A 14,591-nucleotide genomic window follows, 5' to 3' on the forward strand; every position below is an offset into this window, starting at 1 on the left:
TATCTCAAACCTTGAGCCGTTTTGTTGTATTACCTCTTCCCTATTCCCTAAGAAAGTAGGAAGAGTGAGTGAGAGACTGTGTAGCTTGGTTCTGAGCAGGGCTAAACTACAACACGTGGAAAGACATAAGAGCATTGTTTGACATCCGCTAGTTACAGGATTTTTTTTTTCTATTTTTCCCCCAAAATACAAAGGAATGACAACAAAATGTAAACATAAAGTTGAGAGTAAATGGGAAAAAGATTTTAAAGGTCACTAAAACAGACCACAGTCCCACAAGGAGGTATTTATTCCACAAACACTGGGTTCTGCATATTTGCAGTCTACGGCACTATACGGGGTCTTACACATTTCTTTGATTATCCTACAAGCACAAGAGACAAATTGCAAAACTCAGCAAATAATCTCTTAAACAGTAGAAGACAGGCAATGAAGTTCTAGCAGTAAAGAAAACATACCAGACTCAAAAAAATCAGACAAGAAAAGTGCTGCAGAAGTAAACAAGGTGGTCATGTTCTCAGGGAGAAATTAGCCCGTTTCAGGAAGGTGAGAGAACAGAGGAGTGCAGCACTCACCACATTGTGCCAGCATTTTTAAAGTACAGCAACCATCAACCTCTGCACTAGGAGCACAATATTGCTTCAAATCATTCTAAAGAAAAACTACTCCTACATTCTCAAATGTGATCTGTTCTCTCAGCATGGCATAGTGAAAAGAACCAGGGTACATAGCTGCTGTGATGGGATCAAAGGAAAATAAGTGTCAGAGAAGCTTCAGAAGAAGAAAAATGAGATACAATCGCTTGGAGGGAAGGAAGCTGGTAGGAGTCTGTTCCAGGAAACTGCATGAAAAAGTGAAAGAAAAGCAAGATTTTAGTTGTATTTTAAATCTAAAGAGGAGTAGTGCAGAACCCCATTCTCAGAATTGTATAGGTCAACTGAATGAACCTTGTATTATTAAACTGTCAGCCCACAGAAATACAGCACATAATGAGACCATGGAAAAGACTGCAAAGGAAAATTATCCAACACTGTACCCAATGATAGGAAAAAGCATACCCAAGCCATCACTGATGGATGGGTGTCTAAGCTGTTTTTAAGGCTGCCATGACCTCCACTGGTGATCTGTCCTAGTGCTTCAATGTTCTCTCCTGTAAGTTTCCTAATTTAAAACTTCGCCTCTGCAATTCAGAACATTATTTCAGAGAGAAAGTTAACAGTCTGTTTTCTGCAATCACAGTGAATAAGAAAAATTATCATTACATATTTAAAACCCATCATCAGACATCCCACCTTCTTCTGAGTAAAGAACTTCAATTTCTGTATCTCTGATCACCTTCAGTGAGCTGCTCTTGTCTCTCTCCAATCAATCCACCAACCTGATGGATGATGGCATGCAAAACTATAGACACCAGCTTAAAGCACACGCTGAAAGGAGTAGAAAAGCTGAAAGAAGAAGTCCTGTCTTACAATAGGATGATACTGCTAATTCAAGTTTAACTTGAGACATACTATAAATCTCAAGAGGATTTTCTTCAATTGCACATCATGTATTTTTACCTCCAAATGTACTATCATGCACTTACCCCTACTTTATCTCACTTAAATTTTTTCAAGCCATATCTTCAATTTGTCAACACCAATTTTGACTCCAATCTTATCCCCCAGCATGTCTCCAATCTTCCTTAGTTTGGGGTTATCTCAGATTTAAGAAAGCTTACTCATTATTGTGCCATCCAGATCATTAATCCTTGATAGTACTGATGTAGCCTAAGCCATCAACTCAATCTCAATTTGGTATTCTTCTATTTGTAAAATAAACTATTGATATCTAATGATATTTAAGTATAGCTTGGAAAAAAAAAAAAAACCCAAACCAAACTCCCTCCCTTACTCTGTTTCTCTGGCTTGCCTATGAGCGTCATAAAAAAAAAAGAAGTCAAAAGTCTTAATAAAGCTAAGACAGAAGACATCTATTGTTTCACTTCCACCACTAACTGCTCTTAACTAGACTTGAGAAAGATCAAATGGGTTTGACACAACTTTTTCTTAACAAATCCCTATTCAATGAGCTACGGGCTGTCTTCAGACTGATTCCCATCTCATCACAATTTTAAAGAAAAGAAGCATATTTTATCTTTCCCTTCCTCTTCTATCTTTTGGAATATCTCAGGAAAAAAAAATGGGGAAAATAGTTCTGAAGCTGTCTTTAAGAATCTTATGTCAAGATCATAGAACGGTTTGGGTTGGAAGAGACCTTTAAAGGCCATCTAGTCCAACCTCCCTGCATGGAGCAGGGATACCTTCCACTAGATGAGGTTGCACAAAGCCCCATTCAACCTGGCCTTGAATGTCTCCAGGGATGGAGCATCCACCACCTCTCTGGGCAACCTGTTCCAGTGTTCTACCACCCTCACAGTAAAGAATTTCTTCCTTATATCTAATCTAAATCCACCTTCTTTCAGTTTAAGGCTGTTACCCCTCGTCAAATACAACTTATTGAAACAAATCCAAGTGCTCTCTAACTTCTTTCTTCCCCCTTCCTTCCAATGTATTTGTTACCAGTCCAATCTGCAGGAACCATCTCACTATATTTGATATTTTCAGCATCAGAAACTAAAAAACATGCCTCTCAGCTACAGTCAGTCAATGACAGCTCACCAGCTCCCTCTCTTGGGTACCCCTTCCCTGGTTTTCCTGTTTCTGTTTCCATACTCTGGGATAATTTTTTGTTACACTTGAAACTCTGTGCTGGTTTCATTTTCCACCTTGCATGTTCCAGTGCCCATACTGTCAGTTCACAATTAACTTGCAACCTGGCCCAGTTCCACCATGCTGAGCAGCAGCAGGAAAAAATACAGGGTTAACTGTCAACAAGCCTCAAAACTCTATGCTTTACTCATAATTCAATCAGCTAAGCTTTTACTTCACAGCTCTGTCCTGATTTGGCTACCTCTCACAGTATTATTCCGGGCAGGCAGCCTACACTGCCACTTCTTCTGGGGAAAGCAGGGGCAAGGTTCCTTCGACAGTCAACCCCATCACAGTGCGTCTTTCTCCCCTGATCTACCAGATATGGACAAGACTGCCAGTCTGTCACAAGAACTTCCAGAATTGAAATGTGTTATTATATAGACCGCACAAGAAATGCACATTCCAGTCACTAGAAATAACTTAAATGGCATACTCTGAACATCAGTGTTCAAACTGTTAACACAAACTGCAACTCACGACTTGTGAGAACAGTGGGTTCATTTTTGGCCAAGGCTGTCATCTCTGGAGACAACTGCTGCAGGCAAACAAAGGTCCATTTATCAACAGAGAAGCAGAGCTTGTCAATAGAATCTCTGCCATTCTATGCTTTCCTTTGTGCTGCTTACTAGTTTCAAATTTTACTAAAACACAGTACCAATTCAGCCTATAGACTCTACCACATGGTAGGAACTACCAGGAGCATAGTTTTCACTCCGACATAGCCTAGTCTTTGTTACCCTTAAAAATTACATAAGAGATTTCATTTAATAACTGCTAATACCACATAAATACTGTTTCTTCTATTAAAGATACATAAGACTTTAATGAATGTTGATTCTTGGTATATTTTCTAGACACAGTATTTAACAAAATATTACATTTTCTTCATCATAACCAAACATGCAGGGTGTCTCTCTGACTTTTCATCTATATCTGTCTTCCTCCATAGCTTATTTCTTTTGTGGTTACAATGCTCTGAGAGGACCTGCAGAGGACAAAGACTAAAACCCCGCAGAACTCTACACAACTGTGGAACCACTGATGAAGGCAAGTCCCAAGAGAAACAGAGAAAACAAACTACAACCATTTAAAAATGAGCACAGTGCTCCTACTTACCATCTTATTTGGCACACAGGAAGTATTGTGTTGTATCCATATAAAAGCACTCCTTCAGTTATATGGATCACAGACCCTGTGACAGTCTCCTAATGGAGATGGACAAAAAATAAAATTAAGTCTAGGAAGAGAACCTGGGAGCTGAAACTGTTCTCAAGACACACTCAAAAACCAGTGCAAGGACAAAGCCAGTTTTATCAAGGTTCAGGCACCTTTTTTTCTGTTATTCCTGAAACTGATTTGCAGGAAGCTTTCATGTAGTTAAATAAAGCATACAGCATATAGTACAGATGTCATGTGAGAAAATAATCTTGTAGTGGGGGTCTAACAACTTTTCCAACTCCATGGTAAGAACAGCCAAGCAACATGAAGAGCCAGACTGAACCCAAGGACCAAGCAAAGCCTTGGCCACATCTTACTGACAGTTTGCAGACTGCTTCTAAATGATGTTCCCCTGTTAGACAGCTGGATGGAGGCCAGACTTAGGAGTGTACAGTACTGGGACCAAACTGCTTTTGAAATTTGAAACTCCAGTACCTGCAAAACTAGCAGAATAATATTACTTAGCTCACAAATCTTCAAAGGCAGTATTTTATTTCCACCTGTTCTGTTACAGAGTCAATCTTTCTAAAACCTCTTGCTTGCAGGATATATGGCTTTATTGTTCCCTAGTCTGCTGACACTGGAGCAGTCACAGCAGCTTCTACTTACACATTTTGTCCCTGATACTGCTTCCAATCAGCACAGAATATCCTGCAGGGACTAGAAAGCATCTACATGCAGAATATTAACTCATGCCAAAATTAAGTTTTCAGAGATCCTGACTGAACGTATTTGCATGGGCTCATAAACAGTCATCCTAGGAGTAAACTCCATGTTTTACCACCATGGAGCTGCAGAACTGCATGTAAAGTATGTAAAACTTTATGCCCTCAACAGCAAAAGAGGCTGATAAAATCTTTGACAAACCTCCTTGTGTTTGTTTGTACATTTAGAGAGTTTAGTATAAGTTAAGAAGCAATTCTCAAGTTAGAATAGTCTGCAGGAGGTTACTGGTGTATATATGAACCAAATGATAGAAAAACTCCTTGTTCAGATCTTTTTGCAAAGTCTATATATTGGGCTTATTTCAGATGAGGCATTGTTTTACTACTGCACTCTAAGTCAAAATTATTATTACACCCATACAAGTGGCTCTGCTCACTTTTCCCCTAGTTGTTCTGAAACTATCTACGAAAGGAAAACAATTTAAACACAGCAGAGCATAACCGATGCTAAAGAAATAAAATACAGTGACAGGAAGATACTGCTCATGTTGTTTTCCCCTGTATGTTTTCTGCTGGCTACTACTGTTGAAACTGCTTTGGCAAGTACAGCCTTTGAGAAAAAAAAAGCCCTTTTTCTCTTGTCAACAGAGTTGTTCACACTCTGCTTGACAACTCCCACGAACACTGGGAAATTATTAATTGCTAAACATAGAAACACACAACAGAAAGGAGGAGTCTCAGAACCTCATGGCCATTCTTCAGATGGTTGAAGACCTTGACATACTGCAGTCAGCTCCCTTGGGAACAATGAATGTCTCACCTCAACGTTAACACAGCAAACCTCTGCACACTGAAAAGTAGCAAAGACAGCTAGCAACTACACAAGGCCAAACCTCTGTCTTCTTTAATTCTAGAAAAAAGTGTACCCTATTGATGAATCTGGAACTCAGTATCTACCCATTTAGTTCTCACTAAATATCTATGTCAAATGCTACACACTTATTTAATTTACCTATTTTATTTACAGGATCTTTCACAAGTTCATCACAATCTACCCCACATCAGTAGCTCCTTTGTGGAGCTCATAAAATGCGTAGTGCAGTTCCTGCCTCATAAAAATGTCCAGTGCAGTTCTCAGCTCATCATTTACTCATCTTCTATAACATTCAGATCACTACCTTCAATTTATATATGAATTCTAAAACATGTGATGCGTGGACAAGGTCTCAGACAATACGTTGTATGAATCTAATTTGTAGTTTCATATGGAGCTATAGCCTAAAGTATACTGTACCCTCTTCAAACTGCTGCAAGGAGAAAAGTCAGATTACAGTCTTAGGAAACATCTATATTCACTCCAAACACCCTGCAATAATTACCTGTTTTTAAAGGGGAGAATAAAAAAAAAAGGAATAGCAAAAGACTATTTTAGGGAAAAAAATGTCATAGTTCAGCCCCGATCGGGATCAGACTACACAGTCTCTCTCTCACTCCCCCCACCCTCCGAGAGAATAGGGAGAGATAATATAAGGAAAAACGGCTCGAGGTTTGAGATAAGGACAGGGAGAAATCCTTAAAGTCACCATTATGGGCAAAACAGACTCGACTTGGGGAAAACTATTCATTTATTACTACAAACAGTAGGATAATGAGACAGAGAACAAGATAACCTCCCCCCACCCCTCCCTCTTCCCAAGCTTAACATTATCTCTACTACCTTCCCCTTCCCAACCAGCGCAGGGGGGAAGAGGGAATGGGGGTTACGGTCAGTTCATCACATGTTGTTTCACGCCGCTGCTTCATGGTTGGGGGAAGAACTCCTCACATTCCTCCCCTGCTCCGTTGTGGGGTCCCACCTATACACCACAGTCCTTCGTGAAACTGCTCCAGCGTGGGTCATCTCTTCCACAGAGTGCAGTCTCTCCAGAATGGCTGTCCCAGCGGGCCCTCCAAGTGCCACAGCCGCCTTCAGGCATCACCTGCTCCGGCATGGGGTTCTTCACAGGCTCCAAGTGGATCTTTGCTTGTCTGTGGACCTCCATGGGCTGCAGGAGCACAACCTGCTCCACCAAGGTCATCACCAGAGGCTGCAGGGGAATCTTGGCCAGGAGCTGCATTACTCCTCCCCCTCCTTCTGAACTGACCTTGGTGTCTGCAGCCGTTCCTCACAACAGGCTGGCAGATGTCTCTCAGGATCTTTTTACATCTTATTCACTTCTCACCTCCTCTCCACTTCTTGCAGCCGGGCCGGACCAAGTCGGGCCCAGTAGGCTGCCTGGTGAGAGGCCAGAGGGTGAGGCCTGCAAGGCCCATGAGGCCTGCGCCTCCCCCTCTGCACCTCTGCCCCCGCTCAGCTTCTTCACATCTTCTCTTTTTTTTTTTTTTCCTGTTTTCCCCTTCTTAAATACGTTATCGCAGAGGTGTTATCACAGAACATTCTGCTACCAATTGGCTCGGCCTTGGCCAGCAGCGGCTCCGCCCTAGGCCTGGCCGAGTCCACTGAACAAAGGGGAGTGACTTCTAGCAGTTTCCTACAGAAGCTACCACCTTAGGCCCCCCCTCACTAAACAAAACCATGACAAAAAATAACTTGAATACTACTTCATAAACACAAAAATCATGGACACTTCTGTAATTTCATAGTTCCATTTCATATATGTTCTCTCCTGAAGATTCAACAAGTCATTCAACAGGACAAATTCTGTGCTCCTATACTACAATTAAGAGTTTGGCCCACATTCAGGCAATAAAGAGGAAAACATCTCATGTTTGACATAAGGACCATATGTTTTAAATAACTAAAGGATTATTTTTTATTCCAAAATCCTCCAGTTGTAAGGCCACTCTCTACCCACTTATTTAGGAAGATTCCAAGGCAGCCAGTTTGGGCATTTGCGTTTCCCAGCAATACTTACTTTACTTACAGAAAATTGCAAGAAAATAGAAAAAAAAAAAATCAAGAATCCTGTAAATGGATCTAGTTCAACCAAGTCAACAAATGGATTTATATGAACACTAGTTTGCAACCTGTATTATAGTAATAAATACTTTCACAGTTTCTTCCATGGCTACAAAACCCCAGCTTATTTAATTAGACACCAAAAATTGTAACTCGATGTCAGCCTGAATTAATAAACTGTTGTGACACAGCATATGTATTTTGAGTCTTATATACCCCAAATAACAACAGCACAACAGCCAAGCCAGTAACAAGACAACCGACACTGACTTTGTTCATTTCATTTAATCAGTCCTTTTATGCTTCAATAAGTATCTCTTTAAACATTTAGCACAGATATTCAAGCAAAAGCAACCACCTCAAAAAAGGTTTAATGGTAAAGACCATGGTAGAGAGTAATAGAGGGCATAGAAGCATAAATATCTTCTCTTAAAAAAAACAATGAATAGATACATATTTTGCCTTCTTAAAAATACTTTTTTCTAATAGCATGTGGTCACTAGATACAGAAACACTGAGGAGGGTACCAAGGTATACTCAGCAAGAAAGCTGGGAACTTTGGGAACTTTTCATCACCTACTACCGCAGATCATGAAAAAGGGAAGTACGAGATTGTCCTTGCAAAGGCTTTGAGTTCCCAAAGCCACGTGCCACTAAAACCACTCTGATCCACATAAAATCCAACAAGTTTCTTTTAACTGCTTCTGTGAAGGGCTAGCGAAGGAGGCAGTCTTTCAGCATGTCCCTTTAACTGGCTGTATGAAGCCAATACAGAACCAGTAGGTTTATGGGTTTTTAAACATCTGATTCTACTCTTACCAGAGATTTTCTGTAAGACATTGACCCCAGTGTAAAAAAAATTCTATGTACACATAAGAAAATATTTTCAAACAAACTCTATAAACAGAACTTCATTCCATTATTGTTAATATAATAACAATTCTCCCTCTGAATTAAACACTAGCTTTACCTCTCTGCTTCAAAACCCTAGAAACTACTTATCCATGCTTAAAAGTTAAAATCAGAAAACTATCATGTTTGTAACTTAATAATGAAATTATTTTTTTTTCTCAGCCATTACCTCCATAGCTCACAGCTTCATTTTCTAGGCAAAAGTATTTCCTGTAGATTCAAAGTTACATTATTTAGATCTTGCAGTGTTAGAATAGAGTAATCTAGAAACCCATTTAGTGACTTCTCCAGTAAATATAAAATTCATTATGTGCTAAATGGACCTTCAGTACAATCCACATACAATAAAGCTACAAGGCAATTAAGTTTCTAAAGAAGATATTAATCTAGCCTGCTCCCTGTAAAAACCCTGCATGCTCTCACTTTCCTCACTGACACCAACCAAGGCCACATATGTTGACCAAGAAAAAAAAAAGTGGCAGGCGTCCTCCCCAATGCACCAACTCTCTGAAGCTGAATATAATTTTAACTGTAACATCAGATTCTGAAACTTTTCAAACAGCAAAACAAATTTTCAAAAGCAAAACAAATTAATGCGATTAGTGTTTTTTCAGTTAACAGATTTTTTTTTTTTAATAACACAACCCAGCTACAGCTGCAAAAACAAAGTTCTGCTGTAAACAGCGTTTAACGCTGCCTTTTGCTCCCAGCAAAGCTGATCCAAGCTGATCTCAAGTGTTCAGAACCCAGCCTTAATCATGGACTGGCTTTTTTTTTTTTTTCTGTAAAGTTACCTGTGGAGGCAGAGAGTGCAGTACAGCTGTTTGATATTGACGAATTTGAGCTATGTCCTTGAACACCACTTGCTCAATAACAAAAAAGAGCAACTAGAACAAGATAAGTAAATACCAAAGGCAAAAATAGTAAAGACAACCAAAAAACTATTACCAATCCAAATGAAGCATAAGGTGCGTGAACAGTATATGGCTACCAATCAAATTAGATGATTAAGTGCGTGCACTTCGCATGTAACTTAGGTAGACTATAAAGACTAATGCTGACTGACAATAAAGGTCTCCAGAACACCATCCACGGAGTCCGTGTTTCTACTGCCACAGTCACCTCTCATTGTTGAAGTATCAGAAAAATGCCAGGCACTTGCAAGTTGTTAAAACAATTAAGTCACTAATATTAAGCCCAAAAGAAGCAAAGCTATTTCAGTAGAAATGAACAAGTTAAAACTGCTGTGTTTTCTTAGTATTTTTGTCTAGCTAGATGTTGTAAAATTTCTATACGCACATATCAAATGCCATGCTCAAAGATACAGGCTTAGGATTTCGTATCCCATCATGCAGCTTCTTCTGGGTTATAACCACCAATGACACACACTTTATTATGCTTTATCACTTGACATTATCCTAACTATTTAGAGCCTGAAAATTAATCAGTATCTCAGGTGACAGCCTGAAAACTAATCAGTATCTCAGGATACGCTCCTCCTCTCCATCTGTGCCCTTACTTCTCTGTTATTATTTGAAGACATTTACAGTTTGATGCACAACAAAGCATTTCCACAGCTGAGACACCATGTTACTTCATTAGGAATGCAAATAGCTCTTTTCCCCATGCAATATGAACTAAAATGTGCATACAAAATGCCTGCCTTTGCTGCAAGAATAAAGATCTTCTCTTCCGTAACAGCTCTGGAATTGGAAAGAAAAAAAATCTTATAAATAAACTGCTGCACGCATTACGCAAATGACTGACCAAGCTTCAGCCATGCAAGCAGAAGAGAAGGGATACTCATTTTGAAAAATACGACTACTTATGCTGAGTAGGAGCTGCACAACTGCAAATTTCAACCCCATTGCATCAAAAATAAGTAAGTTCTGAAAAAGAGGCTTGAACTAGCAAAAGTCTGTAGATCGACTCTATTCCACCACAAGGAAGCACAGCCCATTTTACAACGCTGGCTTCTCTGTTTTCTGCTCTTTACACAGATGCCCAGGCATTTATTGCCATGTTTAACCTGCTGTAAAAGGGGTAATAACATGCAGAAGTCAGTCTACCATCTCCACAGGGGCTACAAGGAAGGGAACAAAGAAATTGTTGCCCTCAAGGACAAGCAAAGGAATGTCCGAAGAAGCAGAGACGGAACGGTAAAACCAAGCAACTGGCCTGTATTGAAAAAGAAAAAGCAGAAGCAAGACAAACTATGCACAGAATGGCAAGATTAAGTTTAGTGTAAAAGCAGACATTATTTTTTTATCTTTAATTCATTACGTTAAAAAAATGCTATGACCTAAACACTAAGACAGTAAACAACAAAAACAAAACCCCAGTTGCTATACTTTTAACAGGGACACTGTGCATCCATGAATCAGAAAGAGCGGTCTGTAGGACTGTGGTAGTGCATACTACAAATATCAAAAAACCACTGGGCAAGTCTGCTCCTGCATAAGCCATTGCCATAAAATAGATCATGAGGGAAACTGAGACACTACACAAAGCAAGAAACACATTCCACTTACAAGACTGATCACCCCAGCTAGCTACGGAAGTCAAAAAAAGTAAATCACTCCCTCTCATGCCACAGATAACGAAGTCAAGAAAAGTAAATTACTCTCTCTTGTGTCAAAGATCATTTGTTAAATATTCATTCACTACTTTCTCATAAATATGGAAATGTAAGGGAAGACTGTCATAACACTATGTTCTCTGATAAAAGCAGAGAATTTGGAACAAAACTTAGGCAATGTAGAAAAGTCAATCAGAAGCAAGTGGGTTGTGTCATGGTAGCATCTCTCAACTGTCCATATGAAGCACTAAAACACTAACATTCCCTCAGTAAGGTCTTTCAAATATAGAGAAGTCTACTGAGTTTATATTGCAGAAAACCATCACAGTATATAGCTCAGCGAGTGTACTCTGAGGAGGCAGCATATGCTTTAAGAGAACATCCTAAGTTTTCAGACATTAGAATAATTTCCATGAAGACAGCAAACAAATGGAAAGAGAAGAGATCTTAATATACTGGTTGGAAAGCATACGTTTTCAAAGTTTACATTTCAGAACCACAACTGTCAAAATAATCACTAGACTGGGGGAAAAAAAAAGAGTGGTTGGGGACCTGTTTAGATAAGAAATAGCATGACTGTTACATTTTATTTTTCAAGTGACTGCCAGCTGTTACAGATTTTCAACAACTTTCTGGCTCCAAGGAGTTGACAGTGGGGACTGAAGTTTACTTAGCCTTTTCGCAGGGTCATACTCTTCAGTTTCAGGTTAGATGACAGACTGAGAAATTCCCTCACTCTGAATCAGCTCTCTAGAGGCACCTACTGACTGTAACTACCATAAGCTTCATTTTGAAAATGCAAGTTCCCACCATCTCTGGCAAATCGTGCCTTTAGAAGTTTAGTATTTCTTAAATTACGGTATGAGAGCAGAGGACAAGCTCCAGAAATAGCCTTCCAACAACACACTGGTATTTATCTCCAGATACATGAACATTTCATTACGACCATTGCAAATGTGCAAGCTCACCACTTCCCCCTCAAAATCTATCAGCGTCGGTCACAGCCCGAAAACTAGGAGCTAGTAGAGAAGTTCAAATGAGATCATATAGCAAGGACATTGATAAAAATATATTAAAAAAATAAAATCAGGTGATCTGGGAGATCGGCACGAGTTTTCTCTTAGATTACCTGTGACCAGCTTTCTTCGTTTACTTGCGAAAATCACCTGCCCGGTGCACGCGGTGACAAAAACCACCCGAATGAGAAGGCGGGACCTTCCGGACGCGGGGGAAGCGGCGGTGTCTGCCCACCCTCCCCTCCGTTCCCCCGCAGCTCTCTGCGCCCAGGCACCGCCAGAGCCCCTCGCTCCGGGAGCCCGGGGCCGGCCGAGAGGCGGCGAGGGGTGGAGGGCAGTGGGGGTCGGTGGGGAAGGGACCCGGGCGGCCCGAAGGCTCGGCCCCACGCTGCCTGTGGAGGGTCCGGCCCGGCAGCGGCGGGGGCTGCGCTCCGCAAACTGCGCGAACTCGCCGGGAAAGTTGAGACGCCGTTCCGCGGCTGCGGAGTTGGGCGGAGGGGGAAGGACGGGACGGCTCCATACCAGCGGTGCACAGAGCCTCCTCCCGCTGTCGCTACCTGCTGATGAAGCCATCCCCGTCGCCGTCGCAGGTCTGGAAGAGGCGCCTCATCCTCTCCTCCTCGCCCGTGCTGGAGGTATCGCTGCTGCTACTCCCGGCGCTGCTCACCTCCGCCACGGCGGCGCCTGCCGCCATCATGCGCCCAGCTCCGGAGGAGGAGGAGGCGGCGAGTCTGCCTCAGGCGCCCGGGATTCCCAGTCCCTTCGCGCCTGCAAAGTGCGAGCGCAGCACAATGCCAGGGGGAAGGGGCAGGGGTGGGGTGGGGAGCCCCGGTCCCGCATCCACCTTCCGCCGCGAGGGCAGGAGGGGGCGCAGGAGGCCGGGGAGCTGCGGGCCGGGGCCCGTGGAGCCCCGCCTCCCGGCGCGGCTGGGACGCTACAAGAGCCGCGATGCCAGGGCTGGGTGCTGGGTCGCAGAGCGGGGAAGGGGGTGGGGAGCGAGTGCTCTGAATCGGGGCAAGCTGTCCCCGTAGTCGTGGGTACGCGCCCCGCCGGAGCCCGACCACTGAGTGCTGGGCACGCCTCCGGCAGCCCGGTGGTTTGGGAGCCACTTGTTTTCGTTTCTCTCGGCAGGCCCAGCTCTCTGCTTCGGGAGTGCTGCGGCCTTGTTTGACTTCGGCTGGCCTGTGGGAGCCGAGCCTAGACAAACTGCCGCAAAACCCAGCGTTTCCAGTAGCCCTGTGTCTGCGCTCCAGGCTGTTTGATGGGGTGTTGGACAGATGGGAGCCTTCAGGGGCACAGAGCACCAGCCCTTCTTGACGCATCCAGCTCCTTTCCACTGATCAGGTTTTACCTCGGAAGTACATAATTTGTTTTTCTGCTCCAACAATTCGTCACGTAGTGCCCTGGACTTGTTCATGGCTCATACTGCTCCCTGTCTTTCTGTCTCCTTTGCATTTAGAGAAGAATCATTTTCTCTACAGTCTTCATGTTGCCAGATGAAAGAAAAAAACATTTTCATCTCACATGTATAGGAGAGCTTCTTCATTTCCTTTTGTATTCTTGGCACCCTTTTCAACACCTAGTTAAAGTTTTAAGCAGAGCTTTCGTTCTTCTTTGTGGGGAAGGAACGGGTCCACCAACAGCACCAATGGCAATATCTTTTATCACTATTGGAAATACGTGTTTTGAAACAGCCTAGAACAGCATTTGCCTGTTTCACAGTAGCATTACATTTCTTACTCCATCATCCCGTGATTAATTAGATCAGCTAAGTTTTTTCTAACCTATTTCTGTATATGGAAAAAATATCTTGTTGCTAAGGGCATGCATTTATCTCATGCTATCAGATATTATCCTCCTCCTATTACTTCAGTCTTTGAAGACACCGAGTTCTTCCCACATAACAACTTGAGCTTCCTTCTTGTTGACAATGGCTCATGAATATGTAAAAACAGCAAAGCTACTGCACTTTGTTGCACAATCTCTTTCACGTATAATAACTGATGGCAATAGTTCTAACTGTTAATGTTTATTGTATCTTGATTAAGTAAGTCATTACAAGGCAAGGAGTCTGTATGGTGTTTTATTAACTAAAACTACTTGCAAGTGCAAGCATGCGTACACTCACTCTCATATTCTCTCAGTCTCTGCAGTTTTCCAAATTAAGTTGTTCATGCTGGTTCTTGCGGGATGAGCAGAGTGCTGGGGTATGGAGCCAACACACTTCCATACTCTTTCAAGATAATAAAAGCAGAAAATACTGCAAGTATCCTTCTTTCAGATGGTAGTGTGTAATCTTTGAAGATTTACATCACATTACATCGTTTGACCTACAGTGGTCTCTCTCTTAGTCTCAGCTTATGCTTTTTCTCCGTCCTAGGTAGGAAGACCCAGAGAGTCCTCTCAAGGAGGACTCGGGCAACTACAGGCCATGAGCCTCACCTCTGTGCCTGGCAAGGTCATGGAGCAGATTCTCCTGGAAGCCATGCT

General features: G+C 42.1%; 1 protein-coding gene across 1 annotated transcript in view; it reads right to left on the reverse strand.

Annotated features, from left to right (window-relative positions):
• MCC (MCC regulator of Wnt signaling pathway) overlaps positions 1 to 12,843 on the reverse strand; it is a 212,406-nt gene extending 199,563 nt beyond the window's left edge. The window contains exon 1 of the mRNA XM_086771198.1: positions 12,659 to 12,843. Coding sequence (XP_086627324.1) covers positions 12,659 to 12,798 — 140 coding nt within the window. The 5' untranslated portion in view covers positions 12,799 to 12,843. The remainder of the gene's footprint in view (positions 1 to 12,658) is intronic.
• Between the last annotated feature and the right edge of the window lie 1,748 nt (positions 12,844 to 14,591).

Source organism: Chlamydotis macqueenii, chromosome Z, assembly GCF_036417535.1.
Source record: "Chlamydotis macqueenii isolate bChlMac1 chromosome Z, bChlMac1.mat, whole genome shotgun sequence".
NCBI classification, from domain to species: Eukaryota; Metazoa; Chordata; class Aves; order Otidiformes; family Otididae; genus Chlamydotis; species Chlamydotis macqueenii.